Below are 20,697 nucleotides of genomic sequence, written 5' to 3'. Positions count from 1 at the left end.
ATTTGTCAGTCATAGTTGACGTGTACCTATGATGAAAATTACAGGCCTCTCTCATCTTTTTAAGTGGGAGAACTTGCACAATTGGTGGCTGACTAAATACTTTTTTTCCCCACTGTATATCACGTTCTGGCACAAAAATGGTCGCCGTGCATCACTGAGGTGTGTGCTACACATTGATGGTGGATGAGGTGATTTTCCCCCTACTATGTAAAGCGCTTTGAGTACCTCAGTTAGTAGAAAAGTGCTATATAAATCCACCAATTATTATTTATTATTATTATTATTATATACACTTCTCTCTATAATGCGTGGGAATGATTTCCTGGTGTTTTTACAGTCTTTTATGTACAACAAACTTGGGGGGCCAAATAAAACCACCCGCGGGCCAAATTCTGGCCGCTAGTTGGGGAACCCTGGTCCAGAATGTCATTGTATGCTGTAGCATTAAGATTTCCCTTCACTGGAACTAAGGGGCCTATCCCGCACCATGAAAAACAGCCCCAGACCATTATTCCTCCTCCACCAAACTTTACAGTTGGCACTATGCATTCAAGCAGGTAGTGTTCTCATGGCATCCGGCAAAACCAGATTCGTCCGTTGGACTTACAAATGCTGAAGCGTGATTCATCACTCCAGAGAACGCGTTTCCACTGCTCCAGAGCCCCATGGCGGCGATCTTTACACTAATCCAGCAGACACTTGGCATTGTGCATGGTGATCTTTGGCTTGTGTGCAGCTGCTCGGCAATGGAAACCCATTTCATGAAGCTCCCAACGAACAGTTATTGTGCTGACGTTGCTTCCAGAGGCAGTTTGGAACTCGGTAGTAAGTGTTGCAACAGAGAACAGACGATTTTTACACGCTACGCACTTCAGCACTCGGCGGTCCGGTTCTGTGAGCTTGTGTGGCCTACCACTTCGCGGCTGAGCCGTTGTTGCTCCTAGACGCTTCCACTTCACAATAACAGCACTTACAGTTGATGTACTGACTTGTTGGAAAGGTGGCATCCTATGATGGTTCCACGTTGAAAGTCACTGAGCTCTTCAGCAAGGTTATTCTACTGCCAATGTTTGTCTATGGAGATTGCATGGCTGTGTGCTCCATTTTATACACCAGTCAGCAATGGGTGTGGCTGAAATAGCCGAATCCACTAATTTGAAGGGGTGTCCACATACTTTTGTATATATAGTGTATCTTCTTGTGAATGTGACTGTTTGGTAAGAGACATATCTGTATCTGATCCCATAAATCAGTAGTCTAGTCTCTGCCTGTGTCCCCCTAACCTAACGTAGCAGGCGGAAAATAAACTATATCCTCTACGTACTGGTCTTGACGAGAAGAAAATAAACTGTCGGGGGAGGTTCTCTTCTGCACTGTTCAACCAATCCAGTAAATGTGGAGGAGTTAAGATGGAGTGTCGCCTTGTTAACGTCCAAAGGTGAAAGTGGCGTCACAGGCTCTCTTTCCATTTCCCCTGAAAACCGGAACATCCGGTTGTTGGGGACCCAGCAGAGGCTGTGTCCCTGAGGCTGGGGCTCTGCTGTAGAGCACAGGCCACTCTGTGAAGGAGAGCTCTGCAGTACTCCGTGAAGGATTATTTGAAGGTCCTGGCTACCGATACCATGGCAACCACACGCAGAGCGGTAAGCAACTGAATCTGCAAGATGCTCACATGTGAGGGGACGTGTGTGTATATGCATTTATATGTATTTCTATGTTTGCTTCAGTAGTGCATGCAAAGGAGGGAAAGAGGTTGTGCTGATACAACTTATTTCTAAATGAAACTTTAACAAAGGTTGAGTTCCTCAAACACAGAGGGAGTTGGTTCCTGAGCAGTCTAATAAACTGGCCTCAGCCTTGTGTCTGTGTGTAGAGGCGAGGGTTCAGCATGGTGAGTAGGAGGGTGTAATCGTCGCTGCCAAAACAATGCTGGATATTTAATTAGAGGGCAGATACGGCAGGACTAAAGCTTTATCTCTAGGCCACTCACAGGCCTTGGCAGCCTACCTGATATAATGGCCTCGCTCTTCTCTCATCACTAAACCCAAAACTGCATAAAGATGCCCAATGGATCCTTGCCTTTCAAAAATCTAAAATCCAGATATTTGACTGAGTCTCTTGTGTACATCTTTAAGCTCAGTTAAAGCCCGATCAGGATGAATTCCAATTTGATCTCCTCCACTTTCTTTCAGGTTTTCTGGGAATAACCAGTCAGGCAAATGAGAATAAGAGGAACCTGGGGCAACCATCCAGTCAGATCTCACATGGCAGACAAGCCATTAAAGGCAGTGGGAACACAACAAACATCAATACTTGTCAGTCACCCACTCTCTATCATAGCTTCGTAGCTTGAGGCACACATGCCCACTAAGTATCTCTGTTCAGAGAGAAACAGATATGACTAGCTTGTTTTGGCTCCACATAAGAGGACTGTCTCTGAGCAAGCCTGTTACATGTTGCAGCATTAACTGTGTGGGAGACATTTTGCATAAGGAAGTGTTTGTGTTTAACTCCATTCCAGAGGCAGTGGGATGGGAGAATTCTGAGAGGAGATACATCCCTGCTCCACAGAACAACTGCCACCACTAACAAGACAAGCACCCAGTCAGGTACAAAGGTACAGATCCAACATTGAGCTGAGGAGACCAACAGATCTGTCTCTCCATCACACTGAGACCTGCCAGGCTGTTCAGTCTAACACATCACACAACTAATGAAATGGGACAAAACCCCAATAACCTCCTCAGAGATGTCAGCATGCACACCACATCAAAGACTCTGTAGCACAGGGAACACAATCTGCACGTCAGTGTGATAGGTCCTCAAGAAATATACCTACACTTATTCCAAAATAATATCTAAGTCAGTGCCCTTGTAGAATAATTCATGCTAATTCACTATCCTTGACAGGTGAACTTCGCCCACTTCATCAGTGAGAAGGAATGCCAGTTAAATCAGCTAGGGTCTGGAGTGTGTGGTTTTCCATTCCACAACATGAGGATTAGTGGTTACCATAATAGATAGGAGTCCCTTCGTGCCTCTCACCAGTCATTCACAGCAGCAGCACCAGCCCTGTTCCTCTACTCCTGCCTGCAAGAAACCTGGGCGCCTCATCAAATATTCAGACAGCAGCCCATTCAGTGAGGTCAGCATACGACTGGCACGCATATGAGAGAGAGGGGGGAAGAGAGATAGAGACAGAGTGAGAGAGAAGAAGAGTGAGCGAGAGAGATGAGCTCAGGCATGCAATCAGAGCTGGCCTAGATTTCAGCCCATCTGGGATATAGAGAGTAGAGCCAGCACCCACACAACGTGGGCAAGGGGTGTCCCCAAACCAAACTACATTACCCACAACTCTCGCTCCCCATTCTCTATGTGTATCTGAAATCCCCTTCCTGCGTGCTCCATTTCTTAGAGTCCCATTGATTTTCACAGCACCAAGAGGAATCATTCAGAGCAACACAGGAAGAGAAGCAGACAACAGTTCCTCAACCTAAGCTAAACCCCATCCTTTCCAAGCATAGAAACGATTGCTCTAATAATTACATAATGCATCTTCGTTAGTGATAATCATTATAACAAAGATCAAACCAGCAGTGTTCTAGACCTGGCAACACAGTCCTTAGGTTTGGCATGTGTAAGACAGACAGACAGACAAGCAGGGAGAGGGAGTGATGGGAATCCCATGTGACAGTGACTTCTCTGATCCTCAACCTCCTATCCCACACAGCACAGCACAGCCATAGAGGGGGGGCACATGATGCCTGAGAGGACTGCTGTATAACCCTGGCCTGCCTGGCTACATCAGAGATAGCCAGGCAAATACACCAATATCTTATACCTAGCCTCATGGTGGTGGGCTCACACACACAAACCCCTGATACTGCCTTACTGGTTAGAGTGTGTGTGTGTGTGTGTGTGTGTTTCTGTTAAGTAGAGAAATCACATTAGTGGCTGCCGTGGCCTATTTCACAGCTTTTCAATTGGAGGGTTGTGTTTCGGGGCTGCTCATGATGGAAAGGGGCGATGAGGTACCCATCGGCTCAGCTGTGTACCAGAGGGGGTATAATCCCCCTGCCCCACGTCACCCCTCCAGGGACCATCTCTCCACAGCAGGGTCACCCTCTCATTGGAAGATGGAGGGGAGAGGAGAGGGAGATGGCGTGTCACACTATATCACTCCCACTCACAACCTGTCCCCCAAACTGATGATGTATCACTTACACCTCTCCAGAGACAGAGCTGCAAATGGTTGCATGTAGTGCTCTACTCCTCAATAGCCAGAGGGGATGAGGCGAAAAAACAGGCCCACAGCATTGTTTGGGGACAGTGGACCCCAACAGAGATGCAATCTCCAGCCCTCTTTAATCACCACCACCTTGGCCTACATCCTCTGTTTTTAGGTGATTTAGTACGCATGAAAAATAATCCTGACCAAAGCAGGGCTCCAGACTGCGACCATTTAGTCGCATTTAACGACTTGAATTTGAATTAGTCGCATCAGTCCGAGCTGAACATTGTACATGGTCACCTCACTTAAAACGTCCTATTTTGTAGGAGGCTAAAACCATGATTAGGACAAACAGTAAAGTGCATTATGCTTATGATTCTTGTAATTAAAGTGTCTGCCTGCCCCTGTACCGGTTTCGCTCAATATGGTCCGACTGCGACCCGCGTCCTGGACGGTTCTTACCTGACCATGCAAGAACCGCCCAGGGAAAACCCGCCCAGTCTTTCTATTGGCTCCTGGCTACTTCCTCGTTCTACGGGCCGCAGTAGCAGCCAGTTTTATTGATGACTTTACCATTGAACTACTGCAAGAGTTACCCCCTGACATTGGCTACACTAGTAGCTATTCCCCACGCCATTGTGGGACAGCAGTGCTTGGAAAACGGGAGCGAGGGACACTGTGTCCCAGGGTTGTTGCCGTTCATGCTCTCCCCATTGAGTAGACTGTATCACAGCGACATCTACACTGAGTGCACAAAACATTAGGAACACCTGCTCTTTCCATGACAGACTGACCAGGTGAAAGCTATGATCCCTTATTGATGTCGCTTGTTAAATCCACTTCAAATCAGTGTAGATGAAGGGGAGGAGACAGGTTAAAGAATGATTGTTAAGCCTTTATTTAACTAGGCAAGTCAGTTAAGAACACATTCTTATTTACAATGACGGCCTACACCGGCCAAACCCGGACGACGCTGGGCCAAATTGTGCGCCGCCCTATGGGACTCCCAATCACGGCCGGTTGTGATACAGCCTGGAATTGAACCAGGGGGTCTGTAGTGACACCTCAAGCACTGAGATGCAGTGCCTTAGACCGCTGAGCCACTCGGGAGCCCAAGGATTGTGTATGTGTGCCATTCAGAGGGTGAATGGGCAAGACAACAATATTTAAAGTCCCTTTGAACGGGGTATGGTAGTAGTTGCCAGGCGCACCGGTTTGAGTGTGTCAACAACTGCAACGCTGCTGGGTTTTTCACGCTCAACAGCTTCCCTTGGGATCTCAAGAATGGTCCACCACCCAAAGGACATCCAGCCAACTTGACACAACTGTGGGGAAGCATTGGAGTCAACATGGGCCAGTATCCCTGTGGAACACTTTCGAAACCTTGTAGAGTCCATGCCCCGACGAATTGAGGCGGTTCTGAACGCAAAAGGGGGTGCAACTCAATATTGGGAAGGTGTTCCTAATGTTTTGTACCCTCAGTGTTTATGACTACCAATATTAGTTATCTCGTGTAAACTGTTATCCTACTTGAAATATAATCCTGGAAGGGTAGAAGAAAATTGCCAAATTACTAGCTACCGGTAACACCGTGATACAGCTGCCCAGTGGGAAGCACCTCAGGTTGGCAAGCACCTCAATACAACACCGGTGCATTGGTTGCCATGTTAGCTAATGTTATCGCCGGCGACACCGTGATACAGCTGCCCCATGACTCACTGCGACCTGTAGAATGAGGAAGTAGCCAGAAGCCAATAGAAAGAAGAATCCAGAAGCTAATTGAAAGAGGGGGCGGGTTTTCCCAGAGCGATTCTTGCCTGGTCAGGTAAGAACCGCCCAGGACACAGGTCGCAGTCAGACCCAACTTGTTTCACTGGGGCCTTCTGCTGTGTCGAGCGAGCCACTCTCGCTCTCTCCTTTCCCAGGGAAAGAAATGCTCAGTGAAAAAAAAAAAAAAAAGTGGTCTGATTGTATAACATTTTAAAATCCAATTGCGGGGAAAACACAGCAACTGTTGTCACAGTCGAAGAGAGGAGGTTCTCAGCTTTGTGTAGGTATAGTGTTTTATTTCTCAACTCTCAATTTTGAGCTCAATAGTGACTATTTTACAAACAATATATTTTATATGGCTTTGAGATACAGAGCGCGCAAAATGTGCGTCAGCCATTGCGATTGCATAGGCTTCATTAGGTAGTAACCTAGGCTACAACTGCAACGTTTTTGGGGACATAAAATGTACCGTTAGATTAATGCATGGATATTAGCAGTGGGTATTATATTTCGAGTTAGCGATCTAGCCAATCTGTTTTGAGTTTCCACTTACTCAGGTGAATTAGCACCAAATAAATGAGCCTTTGATATTAGTGCACATAGATGCAGGCAAATTCATCTCTACTAAACAAACAAAAAAATTGGAACATTCTGGAACCCTATTTTAACAGTAAAATATAACAACAATAGCCCATTGTCAATTTACAATTCATGACAATCACTGGATTAGGTTGCACATCAAAATATTTGGAATCACAACATGTTAGATAAAACAACAAAAATGTATTGAATACCATCTCATTAGTCTATTACACTTTTTAATAAAGCACTGTGAATAACTTTCTAAGATGTCGGTTTATTGAGAATGCGACTTCCTCTCAGCAAACAGAAGCAACAATGTAACTATATGCCACAAAACACAGATTTTCATGAGGTGTGTGCTGGTGATGCGTCTCTGCTGATGTCGGTTTAACTGGTCCATGTGGGCCTGTGTGTGCTGGAGCCTGAGCTCTGGATAATCACAGGCTGATACAGTAATTAGAGACCCGCTTGAGGAGCTGCACAGCCCCTGGTAAAACACACACAGCACAGGCCTTTCAATTACACTCTTTATGACTGCACACACACACACACACACGCAAGTACATCCAATACAGACACACACATCCCATCTCCATTATTACATACAAGTACATAAGTACAGCAGCACCAAATAAACTATTAAGCAATACATTAATTGGCTTAATTGAATACAAGCCCATAGCTATTGGAAAATACTGTATGTATGTAGAGTCACAGATTCAGGAGACAGGAACAAATTGATCTATTTTCTCTCCCACACAAACACACAGCCTATACTCTCTTGATCTCTGTCTCTCAGACTAAACACAGACACATATAGACAGACAAATTCTCGCTCTCTCCCGGAACCCCTAATGGGAGGCTTAAGGTGTCCGACACAGCTTTAGCAGCTAGTAAAGGCTTTGCTGCCAATTCTGTGCTGAGAGCTAGTCTTCCTAAATGCAGCATTCATGTTATACGGCATAGGTGAGCATTGATTTCTCCCTTTCTGGCATGAAAACGCATCCAAAATACATGTGTGTGTACACATATTACCGGACAGAGAGGATCATGGGAGCAGACAGACCGGCTAGACAGACATAAGAGACAGATATGAGAGAGACAGACACGAGCATCACATCACTCTTCTGATGATATGTGCAGGAAGACAATGGTTGGGTGGTGTGCTGTGAATCTAAAGGCTAAGGGATCTCTCCCATTAACTCAACCCAACTGACAGACATGTCCCAATGTCAAAACATCAGCCCTATTCCCCTTTCCCCCTGATGGGAAGACCAGAGTTGGCCCAGGCCCTCTTCTACAACTGGAGGTTTTGATGATGCAGGCTCCCATCTGTACATGAAGGGGACCCCCTGCTGGGCTCAACAAAGGCCTGGCCACTCGTGTTTGGGGAGCGTTTGAAGCGCACAGGGTCGATGAAGAAGGGGGTGTGGAGAAGAGTGCTGCTTTGCTTTTGTGATGCTGTCCGTTTCTCTGTCTCCATCCTTTCCCCTGACCAAACGCCATCTGTGGCAGGAGCAGACAGGCAGGGAGGCAGGCAGACAGCAGGCCCTTTGTCCATTTGTTAGTGCCCACAGAGTTCCAACAAAACAGGGCTGGCCAGGCTGACTACCCCCCAGCCAAACCACCATGCTGCAGCCTCTTCATCAAGTCCAGAAAGGCTCTATTATTCAAAGGACATTCAAACTAATAGATAAAACCTGACTGGTACTGACGCTGAGAGCAGAAGGAGGTAGGAGGGTTGAATGAACTTATAGGGCAAGTATGTTGTGAATGTGAATAGGTAATGCCCCCGTCACACCTTCTCCAGTGGATGTTGTCTATCGTCTCGCAACAGACCGATGTAAATGCGCCTTAAGATAGGCTTGATATGTGACTAGGCAAGGCTTGACATTTGTGTAGGTATGAGCTAGACTTAACCAAACCATGACATTTAGCTCATACTATCTGGTACTACCGTCAGATAATTACCCCTCCGGTAGAGTGGCAGAATAAATCTTCACTTAGCCAAAGGCATTGAGGCGTGGGGTGCGCTCGGCTGCAAAATGGCTGCCATTTATCACTAAGGTTAGGGTAGCACACAGTTTGTGGATGAAGACAGGAGAGGCACAAATGTTTTACTTTACCTTTTACTGGAACATTTCAGTTTTTAGTGTCAATTCTGTCTTACAATGTACCATGGTCGCATAATGCATTGTATGGAGCAAGAGAGATTGGCGCCAATGAAATGTATAAACTCAGTCAGTTTGCCTTTCCTGCAAAGCAGCTTAACAAAGGAGACAGTATCGTATCAGTGGTTGGTTGACTGGGGCTGCTAGGCTAATTTGATGTGTATCTCCAGAATGCTGGCTGCTGATGGAGGGAGATGACCTGTGGGCAGTTGCTTCACACATAGGGCCCTCTGCAGTTACCACAGCACACACATGGCTCCAAATTAAACACATTCTAAGCAATGTTCTCCTCAGCTAATCACATTCATTTGGACTGAGATAAAACTCCCTAATAGAATTCTGTCCTTAATAGAATTATCAGCAGTCTAAAGCACACCAGACATCAACAGAAACAGGGGGTGACAGTGAGAGCTCTTCTCGAATAATATAGGCCTGCATCATTTTATTTTGTGTACTGGATTAACCTTTTCACATGATCCTTTCTGTTACTTTTAATGAATTAGTAGACTAGCATGGATTAGTGTGATTTAATAAACGTAGCTCCGTTGGTAGAGCATGGCGCTTGCAACGCCAGGGTTGTGGGTTCGATTCCCACGGGGGGCCAGTATGAAAAATGTATGCACTCACTAACTGTAAGTCGCTCTGGATAAGAGCGTCTGCTAAATGACTAAAATGTAAATGTATAACGTATAAATCAACTGTTTTGAAAATAGAATATTGTCACTGGCAAAAAGACTGATATCTATCTGATTCACTTCAATATTATTTTATATTAACAATGAGCACGTAGACTTGATCAACAAAATATCTAACAATAGAACTGCAAGTGCAGACAAGCATCCTGGTCTGGCTGACAGGTATGCATATGTTCAGACTGTTTTTTTCAGTCTGATGCAGCACATCTACACAGAGCCCTGAGGGACGAAATGGGAGTTGGGATTTTCAGTCATCTGCGTGCACACGCACAGGCACAACCAGAGGCACAGGAGCATGGGTGTTACAGTATGTGTGGATAAGCCTGTTTAGAAACCTCATGGTCACATGACTCAGGGGAGTGCTGCCTGTACAGGGTGACCAGGATCCCTCCCAACAGCACTATAGAGCGGTGCAGTAACACCTCTGGGAAAATCACAATCAGTGCCAAGAGTGTGGCAGCTTCATGTTTCTATACCTGTACGCAAAATGGGAAAGTGATAGCATTCTGAAGCCAGTGGAATGTGTATTTATATGTGTGGGAGTGGTGGGTTGTGCGATTTGGTTGACTGGGGAAAATCTATGAGCGTTTACGTGTGTATGTAGAGGGGGTGTTTGTGTGTGGGAGGTGGTACTGTAGTTGAGGGAACTAGGGAGGCTGCTGGTGTCCATTATAACCATACCCTGTTCTGTTTTCATTGGTTGTAAGCGATCACTTGGCAGAAAGTCAAGCTACACCTCTGCAGCCAGATTTCAACTGCCAGTGAAATACTAGTGCTCAGGAGTCACAACACAACCAAACACACAATCACAGAACCAAATGTTAATGTTCAAATATTCTATATCTACAGCATTTACCCCCATCCTATCATTGTTTTTTGTTGGAGGGAAAGTTCTCTCTCTTTCTCCTTCGCTCTCTCTTGTATGTGCAGTGCAGTGTGTTTGTGCCCTTTGGGGTGGGGTAGAGTAGGGTAGGGCAGGTTAGAGTAGAGTAGGGTAGAGGCATGCAGCAACATGCTGGCCTGTTGGCTCCAACATCTGGCCAGGTTGGGCCTCTGCTCTCCAGCCTCTCTCCAAGGTCAGGGCATCGGTTTACAGCTCTCACACATTGCCATGGGAAAACAAACTGACTGCCGGCACACTGTCAACAACATACTGCAAACACACACACACCTTAGTGTCAGCTTGCTTTCTCAGTCTTTGTATCCATCTCACGTAAACACTATACACATAAAGACACACATGCTCTATCTCATGAGTTTTGCATGAACACATGGCCTAGGTCTATGTTGACAGCTCCTGCAAGGACCCAACCACTAGAGAACAATGGAAATAGTTTCTAAAAGAGTTAGCATTTTTTCTATGTTGCTGTGCTGCTCTAAGTTGTGGAGCATTCTCAAAGTATTCTTCAAAGAGAATTCATTGTACTCTGATTGTATTCTGTGGTGTGGTCGATGCTCCAGCATTCTATCTTTGATGATTCTGTTTGAGAGTTCTGTCTGCTGAGGATTCCATCTGGGAGGATTCTGTCTGAAACTAGAGTTGGAGGGTTGTCTGAGAAGGCTCTATCTACCGAGTATATTATATACAGGGTTCTGTCATCAGGGATTCTGTCAGAGATTCTGTCTAGGGCTGACTCCATTTAGTTGACTGGTCGATAGGCTGTTGGTCGACCTAGATTTTTTTAGTCGAGCAGTGGCAAATATATATAAAACAATGTTATGGCACACGAGACACCTGTCTGATTCACGCCTGTCTCAGTGGACTAGTCCATTGCGGAGGCCGCGGGGGTGGAACACCAGTATCACCTGTAGTACATTTACCTTTAATTCCCATCATTTCTAATCTACAATGTTGGTTTGATTACGGTCATTTTTGTTAATGCATTCAATATATTTGTATTATTATTATTACTACTACAGTCTTACAGTTGTCATTGTAGGAGCGGACACATTGTTTGCAGAGCGCACAACCTAGGCTACACTTGTAAGTTATCAATGTATTAATTGTCTTTTGTTTGGAGCGCTCCTGTCAATCTTGAGTAAGGACACACATCTGATTACACATAGAACTAGGCCTAGACTACCTGGCCTGCGTGCAAATGTAGGCTTATAAATGTGCCCATTTGGGGATCTGATACTATTTCTGATTGTCTTAACTCACCATCACTGTGGAGCTTCTCAAAGTAATTTTTGATTCACCTCAAAAAGCAAGTAAACAAAGTCTTTTTTTACATCCATTGCTATTGACAATAGTTTGCGTAGCCTATTTGAAAAATCTTTCCAGCTCTCTCCCTTTCGATAACCACTCAGCATGAAAGAGGGAAAAAGAATGTCATGCTCTGATCTGGATAAAAGAAAAAGGCCTACCTGATTACTTAACTATTGTATTCTACAGCTGTGTCTGTCTGTCAGGAGCTCACTGGCGCAGGAAACTGAAGGCCCAGAATATTTTATAAAATGTTGCTTGTGTGAGCTTCAGGCGGGACCCAAGTTAATAGTTGATACAATGTTTCAAGTTCCTTGCAGACAGGCCATGCATAGCCAATGTGATTTCTAGGATATTTATTTTAAATCAGGGTATTTTCTTGGCTTTATGTAGCTATTTTTACATAATGGCAAAAGGTTTCTGACCCTGGTGTAGCCTATTACCGGCAACTTCAGGAGTGTAATGGCAGAATCAGCGAAGGCCAGCAGCAGCCAGGAACCTTATTTTCTTCTTCTGATTAGGCTGTATTGTGTCTTCATTTGTAATTGCAGTGCTTAAAGCATCAGATAAGCTCAGTATGCTACATACTGTATATTGATTTTATTATAAAAAACTGAAATATCACATTTACATAAGTATTCAGACCCTTTACTCAGTACTTTGTTGAAGCACCTTCGGCAGCGATTACAGCCTCAAGTCTTCTTGGGTATGACGCTACAAGCTTGGCACACCTGTATTTGGGGTGTTTCTCCCATTCTTCTCTGCAGATCCTGTCAAGCTCTGTCAGGTTGGATGGGGAGCATTGCTGCACAGCTATTTTCAGGTCTCTCCAGAGATGTTCGATCGGGTTCAAGTCCGGACTCTGGCTGGGCCACTCAAGGACATTCAGAGACTTGTCCCGAAGCCACTTCTGCATTGTCTTGGCTGTGTGCTTAGGGTCGTTGTCCTGTTGGAAGGTGAACCTTCGCCCCACCTCCCTGACCAAGGCCCTTCTCCACCGATTGCTCAGTTTGGCTGGGCGGCCAGCTCTAGGAAGCGTCTTGGTGGTTCCAAACTTCTTCCATTTAATAATGATGGAGGCCACTGTGTTCTTGGGGACCTTCAATGCTGCAGAAATTTGTTGGTACCCTTCCCCAGATCTGTGTCTCGACACAATCCTGTCTCGGAGCTCTACGGACAATTCCTTCAACCTCATGGCTTGGTTTTTGCTCTGACATGCACTGTCAACAGTCGGACCTTATATAGACAGGTGTGTTCCTTTCCAAATCATGTCCAATCAATTGAATTTACCACAGGTGGACTCCAGTCAAGTTGTAGAAACATCTCAAGGATGATCAATGGAAACGGGATGCACCGGAGCTCAATTTCGAGTCTCATAGCAAAGGGGTCTGAATACGTTAATAAAGGTATGTTTTTTTATTTGTAATACATTTGCAAACATTTCTAAAAACCAGTTTTGCTTTGTCATTATGCGGTATTGTGTGTAGATTGATGAGGAATTTTTTATTTTTATTTAATCCGTTTAAGAATAAGGCTGTAACATAACAAAATGTGGAAAAAAGTCAAGGGGTCTGAATACTTTCCGAACGCACTGTATATATGGAAACATACATGTTTTAAAATTTCGACCAACTCTCGGTCTACCAAATATATGTGACAGCCCTAATTCTGTCAGATAAATATTCTGTCTGGAATGGTTTGGAAGGGTACTGTCTAGAAAAAAAGTTTTGGTGACACTTAGTTTTTAGGGGTCCTTATTACAGTGTAATTACATATGTAACAAGTATTGTAGTTAATTGTAATAATTCATAGTTACACTGTAATAACAACATGTAACTAACTGGTGGTAATTGCAGTCTGTGATTATAGGGGTGTAACAATGAATGCTTGTTGCCATGCTTGTTACAAATGTTAAAGTTTCCGATAGCATCCCTACACACCATACTGGTCAGTGCTATCCGGAATCCTTGGGACGTCCTTACCCTAAACCCTAACCCTAACTTTAAACCCTACCCTTACATTAACCATAACCCTTACCTAACCCAACCCTAACCTTAATCCTTACCTTAAACATTTTAAATGTCAACTTCAATGGGGTAGGGACATCCCAAGAATCCCAGATATCACCATATTTCAGCCTGCACAAACCATGTGATAAATATTAGCCAATTGAAAACCGACTACCTCATTGATATAACTCTGCAATCAAAAGGCAAAAAAGGGTTCACAAACGGTTCATAATTTATTTATTTTTACTTTAAAATTGTTAAATAATTTAACGGTGCATTTGACAATGGGTCAATTACATTAACTATCAATTAAACATTTTTAGACACATTAATAAACTGTTATGGGTAAAATTGTGAGATAGTCATTCATGCTTGCTAAATTGTAAGCCTACTAAGCTTGGTTGAATGATAGTTTATAAAACGCACTTAAAATTAATCATAAGAAAACTCTTATTCCATCATGTAACCTTGCAAGTGTTTCACTGTTGAGGAACACTCTCACTTTTAGATGGGATGCATTGGTGCAATTATTTATTTATCCCAGGAAGAGAGCAATAGTAAAGGCGTCTTTTTGTAGGCACTAACTCCGATGGTTCGTTGGGAAATTAATGCCGTTTTTGTAGGGTTTTTGGATAAACGCAGACTAAAAGGTCTGTGGTACACTCAGGCTTAGGAGATAATCTTCAGCGAACGTCACTGTGAATTTTGAAGCATTTATGTAATTTAAAAAAGCACATAAAAGCTTCATAATTCATAAAGGTCATGTTAACTGACTGATATTATCTCATAGAACAAAACGTATAAGCTCTCCTAAACCTGTGTTATTGCTCTCTTTAGAACCTTGAGGATCTCGAAATGGAGTAGGTCGGCAGTGGTGAGCGCTCTGAGGTTGAGCCAGTCCAGGATGAAGTGGGCCTACCTGCTGCGACAGGTGTGGTAGAGACCTGTGAATCTTACCGGAGAAGAGTTTGGACCGGTGGGAGTGTGATTTTTGGAAAGAGTGGATTCCTGCATTTTGGCCAACCCATACGTTGTATCAAGCTGGGTAAAGGACAAACTGGGAATGGATACATCTGTGAAAGTTTTGAGAAGTGGAATTGTTTAAATTCTTTGTGCATCCTCCGCCCAGAAGAAGCGGTCACGTCGCAGCTCGGGGCTCAACCTGTGGCATGATTAGCTCTCCGGAACAGGGTGCTGCTCAAAGGGGTATCATTGAGTGTAGCGGTGGATCAAATGAAAAATAATATTCCTTGTGTTTGTGACGCCCACCGTTTGGTGAGACGTAGACCCAGCGGCAATGGCGAGACTGAGAATACCCGGTCTGTCTTGTTGAGCTTTGACACAGAGGGTGTTTCTCAAAATGTATACTACCGTGCTCCGAGCACGCAATTTGGAACACGGGAGGTTCGGCGTATGAGTCCAAATCAAACGATGCGAAATGGAGCACGGAGGGCACTTGTCGAATGCGTACTCCGTTTTTACATACACTATATATCCAAATGTATGTGGACACCCCTTCACATTACTGGATTTGGCTATTTCCGCCACACCCATTGCTGACAGGTATATAAAATTGGAGCACACAGCCAATCTTCATAGACAAACATTGGCAGTAGAATGGCCTTACTGAAGAGCTCAATGACTTCCAACGTGGCACTGTCATAGGATGCCACCTTTCCAACAAGTCAGTTTGTCAAATTGCTTCTCAGCCAAGGGAGTGGGCTCACTCACAATTTTGCCTAAGAACACAGCCATGAATAAAGAATGGTACCAACACATCCTCCGAGAGCAACTTCACCAAACCATCCAAGAACAGTTTGGTGACGACCAATGCCTTTTCCAGCATGATGGAGCACCTTGCCATAAGGCAAAAGTGATAACTAAGTGGCTTGGGGAACAAAACATCAACATTTTGGGTCCATGGCCAGGAAACTCCCCAGACCTTAATCCCATTGAGAACTTCTGGTCGATCCTCAAGAGGCGGGTGGACAAACAAAAACCCACAAATTCTGACAAACTCCAAGCATTGATTATGCAAGAATAGGCTGCCATCAGTCAGGATGTGGCCCAGAAGTTAATTGACAGCATGCCAGGGCAGATTGCAGAAGTCTTGAAAAAGAAGGGTCAACACTGAAAATATTGACTCTTTGCATAAACTTAATGTAATTGTCAATAAAAGCCTTTTACACTTATGGAATGCTTGTAATTATACTTCAGTATACCATAGTAACATCTGACAAAAATATCTCATAACACTGAAGCAGCGAACTTTGTGAAGGCCAATATTTGTACCATTCTCAAAACTTTTGACCACGACTGTACACTACAAGTTGTTACAATCATATGTGAATGGAAATGCACCTGCTATAAAAAATTAAAACAAACAGCCTTCTTTATCCATCTGAAAGGCACTGCTTGTCCTCCCTTCCTTCAGCAGCACTAATCTGCAGCATGTATTTCCTTTTGTAGAGACAGAGGAGAGAAAAAGGTTAATGTAGCAGCACTGACCAAACACACCACACCCATAGCAGTATATTTAGCCAATTGTCTTCTTGCCTTATATAATTTCTGCAACGTCACTCTAAATTACTATCAACACTGCATGCATTCAATCTCATCATGGACAGCATTTCTCTCTTCTTTCACAGGTCCTCACTATCCTTACATTTAAATAACTTGTCAAGTAACTTCTTACTGGCAGGTCTTGCCTTTGATAGCACTAATGATGGGAACATTACATCCTACCTGATTCATTAGACAACGAGCCTGCTCTGTCACCACCACACACACACACACACACACAGCCATGCCAGAAATAGCGCACACAAACTTCCTGTATTCATGGCTTCTCATGACACGGTATGATGCATTTTTCATACATCGCTCTGGTATTCTTCTCCAGTGATAGACCATGGCAACAGCATACACTTTACATAACTTATTATTATGCGCTGAAACCAACTCAGGCGGTCATCATGTTACAAGATTGAAGTCAGTCAGATCATTTGTAGAACTGATAAACTGCGAAGTTAGTACGTTTGTATGTAGCAGCTAACAAATGCATCTCATTCCAAAAATAGACCAACAAGTATCTAGTTAGCTGGCGGAGGGAACATTCCATGTATAATTCAAACACAGCACTTCAAAGTAGGCTAGAATAAATGAACATATCTGATGCAGTCCAGTAGGCATACTGTATGTCTCCATCTACACTGAACAAAAATATAAAGGCAACATGTAAAGTGTTGGTCCCATGTTTCATGAGCTGAAATAAACACATTTTTAAAAAATTAAAAACCACATAAATCTTCCATTCGCACAAAAAGCTTATTCCTCTCAAATTGTGCACAAACGTGTTTACATCCCTGTTAGTAAGCATTTCTCCTTTGCCAAGATAATCCATCCACCTGACAGGTGTGGCATAATCGAGAAGCTGATTAAACGGCATGATCATTACACAGGTGTCCCTTGTGCTGGGGACATTAAAAGGCCACTCTAAAATGTGCAGTTTTGTCTCACAACACAATGCCACAGATGTCTCAAGTTGAGGGAGCGTGCAACTGGCATGCTGACTGCAGGAATGTCCACCAGAGCTGTTGTCAGAGAATTTAATGTTAATTTCTCTACTATAAGCTGCCTCTAAAATCTTTTTAGAGAATTTGGCAGTACGTCCAACCGGCCTCACAACCGTAGACCACGTGAATGGCGTTGTGTGGGCGAATGGTTTTCTGATGTCAACATCGTGAACAGAGTGCCCCATGGTAGCGGTGGGGTTATGGTATGGGCAGGCATAAGCTACGGACAATGAACACAATTGTATTTTATCTATGGCAATTTGAATGCACAGAGATACCGTGATGAGATCCTGAGGCCCATTGTCGTGCAATTTATCCGCACGGCCCCATGTCGCAAGGATCTGTAAACAATTCCTGGAAGCTGAAAATTTCCCTGTTCTTCCATGTGTTGCGCTGCATGAGGCAAATAGTGGTCACACCAGATACTGACTGGTTTTCTGATCCAGGCCCCTACTTTTTTTTTAAAGGTATCTGTATTCCCATCATGTGAAATCCATAGATTAGGGCCTAATATATTTATTTCAATTGACTGATTTCCTGATATGAACTGTAACTCAGTAAAATCTTTTAAAATTGTTGCATGTTGCGTTTATATTTTTGTTCAGTATAAGTAGAGGGAACTCTTGCATTTAGGACCCAATTATTTACTTTAAAAGGTACACAATAAATCACAACCTACTGGGCACAGACTTCAATTCAATGTCTATTCCACATTGGTTCAATGGAAACAATGTTGATTCAACCAGTATGTGCCCAGTGGGAATTAACTTTATTACACTGTCTTCATTTTAACTAAGACCTCTGTGAAACCTGATTTAATCATTGCCCTAACATCACAGGCTAGGAGCTATTTGCAATCTGAGCCAATGGTTGCTGTTTACCATTTCCCCTTTATTTACATGTACATTTACATTTACGTCATTTAGCAGACGCTCTTATCCAGAGCGACTTACAAATAGGATAATATTTGTTAGGAGACATCAGGCACACTGGCCTGTGTGAACTTCTCAGTGTTTGCATTTGTCAACTTTTCCACCTGAGTAGCCTACATTGCCCACCAATACCATGAAATAGCATAAGTACATACACTCACACCACAAATACAAACACAAACCAACTCATATACAGTCACTTCCTCTTGAGTTAGTTACTCTGGGTCTGCAAAAGGAAGACTCAGTTCCTCTGTAACTAGTGACATGTTTGGAAACAGTGTGTGTGTGTTAATTCAGGAGCTGACAGGGGGTTGACCCAGAAACAACAGCTAGTTTTATTTTGACACATGGGCACGAACTCCACCAATGAGGCCTTGATGGGAGACGACTGCAACCTAAACAGACAACTTCACATACACGCACATTATGAATGGCCCTTTAGAATCATTGTCATACTAGATCACTGTCCTATTCATAGATATTCACAGTAGCATTGACAGATTAAGCCCACTACTGTACTGTAACCAGGAGCGTCGTGCACCCCCAAAATCTGAGGGGGCACAAAGTACGTGAGGATGGCTGGGGGGTGGTCCGGAGGTGGGCTAGGCCCCCGTCCGGAAGTTAGATAATGTAAACATTTTCAAGCACCTGAAACGACTTCTTCCTACAATCTAGAGCCATAATCATTATGCTTAATTGATGTCAACAATATATTTTCTGCATACCTAAGCATACATCTTGAGCTGTCTGTATCCTCCTGACATATGGTTCTTTTAAAAAAGAAGCTTTGAGCTTCTCTGCTCAAATCTGGGTGAAAGATTGAAAGGAATGTGAGTCTTATTCAGTACATTCAGTAATTGCTTGCTTTTCTAAAGTCTACATTGTCAGCAGGCTTACCAGCTAAGATAGTTAGACAAGCTAGCTACTCGAACTTGATCGATAGCCTGAAATGGCTTCTTGGTAGCTAGTTATGAGGTTGGGAGATTGGGAACCTATCTGGGCTAGCTAAATCAATGGGGGGAGTCCAGCCAAGCAAAACCAAGCATGGAGCTCAGTATATTGAACTGCTATCTGCCTCTCATCACCACCTTCAATGTTTCCACCACCTGGCTGCAGAGGCCACACAATCAGGCACCAAATGCATGATGTACAGTTGGCTATTATAGACCCTGCAGTGGGAAACCAGCAACATCATGATTTCATAAGACAAATGCATGCTTCATTCTGCCCAAAAATATGTAGGCTATCTACATGGATTCAATAAACTGTAGGCTATGGATAGTGTATAGTATAATCGCCATGTGATATTTGACCTCGAGAATAGAATATACATTTACAAATTTTATATCCGTTCACTTAAAATTAGGCTACAAGAATTATGATTAAACAGATATTAAACAAACGTGTCTGCTCAATCCAAATCGATCTCGTACAGCCCTAAGGGGAAAATGCGCCCATACCTCCATCATTGATGCTATGGAGACGGCGCATCTTTTGTCTTGGTCTGCCGGAGACAAAATAGCCTCTCAGTGAACATACATTCATTGGGTAAGGTTTTACGATTAATCTCCCCATTCGCTGATAATTTGCTTAACCTAGCCTGGCTACTCACCATCTAAATGTAGGTTAATGTAAAGCCGCTCTATCGCCCTGACTGGGTTACGCTTGTCATTTCATTCATGCACATGGTATCCACAGGGGAGCAGACGACCAAAACAACTAGACAAGCCTTTGCCGCGGCATTGCAATCACAATTGTAGATGACGTGAATACTATTGCATATTTTTACACATTCAGCTCAGCCACTCTATTCCTTGCGAAGACACCATGAAACACTTTGCACTATTAATCAAACAGAGCAGTTTGTGAAAACACGAAAATGGCCCATGGTAGGCTAATATAATAGTGAACACCGCGTTCGATTGTATAAATTTTTTGCTACCTTGTTGTATGGCACGCCTATTTGTTCAACCAGCTGAAGCCAGCGGGTCTCAGGAGTAGCCAGCATTTCGGAAACCCACCTGCCTGCGTTGTATCAGTAAGATCATAGCTCAGTCCGGGGTAGTCTCTCAGCTTCCTCCCGCTAAGATTCAACGTCCCTGAGCACACCGCATCCTCCAGAGCGCGGTCTAAACTCCGGGCCGTGTGGAGCTGATGCTGGTTGATCCCCGGGTTCCAGTGAGGTCCGTTGGATAAGTGATGGTTAGGAAGAGCAGTTACAGCTCCCACACCTCCCTGACTCGACGCCATTTTCTTAAGAGGAATTATTCTTACATTAATAACAAGCGGCAGTTTCTCCGCCCATTTGCAAAAGGCAGAGACTTCAGGGACGTTTGGCTAGACGTTAGGGGAAGGGCTTCTGAGAGGGCGTGGGCGCGGTTTAGCACCGTGTAGAATTCGTTTTATATTGGATATTCGGTTTTCTCTCGTCAATAGCTATTGAACCAAGCATGCCATAACTATGAATAAGGTATATTCTGAAACAGGGTTGGATGGATAGAAATTCACACTTTTAGTTTTGTTTTA

General features: G+C 43.8%; 1 protein-coding gene across 4 annotated transcripts in view; it reads right to left on the bottom strand.

Moving 5' to 3' along the window:
* The window catches only part of LOC121579521 (leucine-rich repeat and calponin homology domain-containing protein 2-like), a 48,328-nt gene extending 27,838 nt beyond the window's left edge, over positions 1 to 20,490 (bottom strand). For all 4 annotated transcript variants that reach the window (XM_041894169.2, XM_041894170.2, XM_041894171.2 and 1 more), the window contains exon 1: positions 20,193 to 20,490. In XM_041894169.2, the coding sequence (XP_041750103.2) occupies positions 20,193 to 20,421 (229 nt within the window). In that variant the 5' untranslated portion in view covers positions 20,422 to 20,490. The remainder of the gene's footprint in view (positions 1 to 20,192) is intronic.
* Between the last annotated feature and the right edge of the window lie 207 nt (positions 20,491 to 20,697).

Source organism: Coregonus clupeaformis, chromosome 13 (genome assembly GCF_020615455.1).
Source record: "Coregonus clupeaformis isolate EN_2021a chromosome 13, ASM2061545v1, whole genome shotgun sequence".
Taxonomy (NCBI): Eukaryota; Metazoa; Chordata; class Actinopteri; order Salmoniformes; family Salmonidae; genus Coregonus; species Coregonus clupeaformis.
The sequence above is the reverse complement of the archived record's forward strand: the minus strand, read 5'-3'. Positions and strand labels throughout refer to the sequence as shown.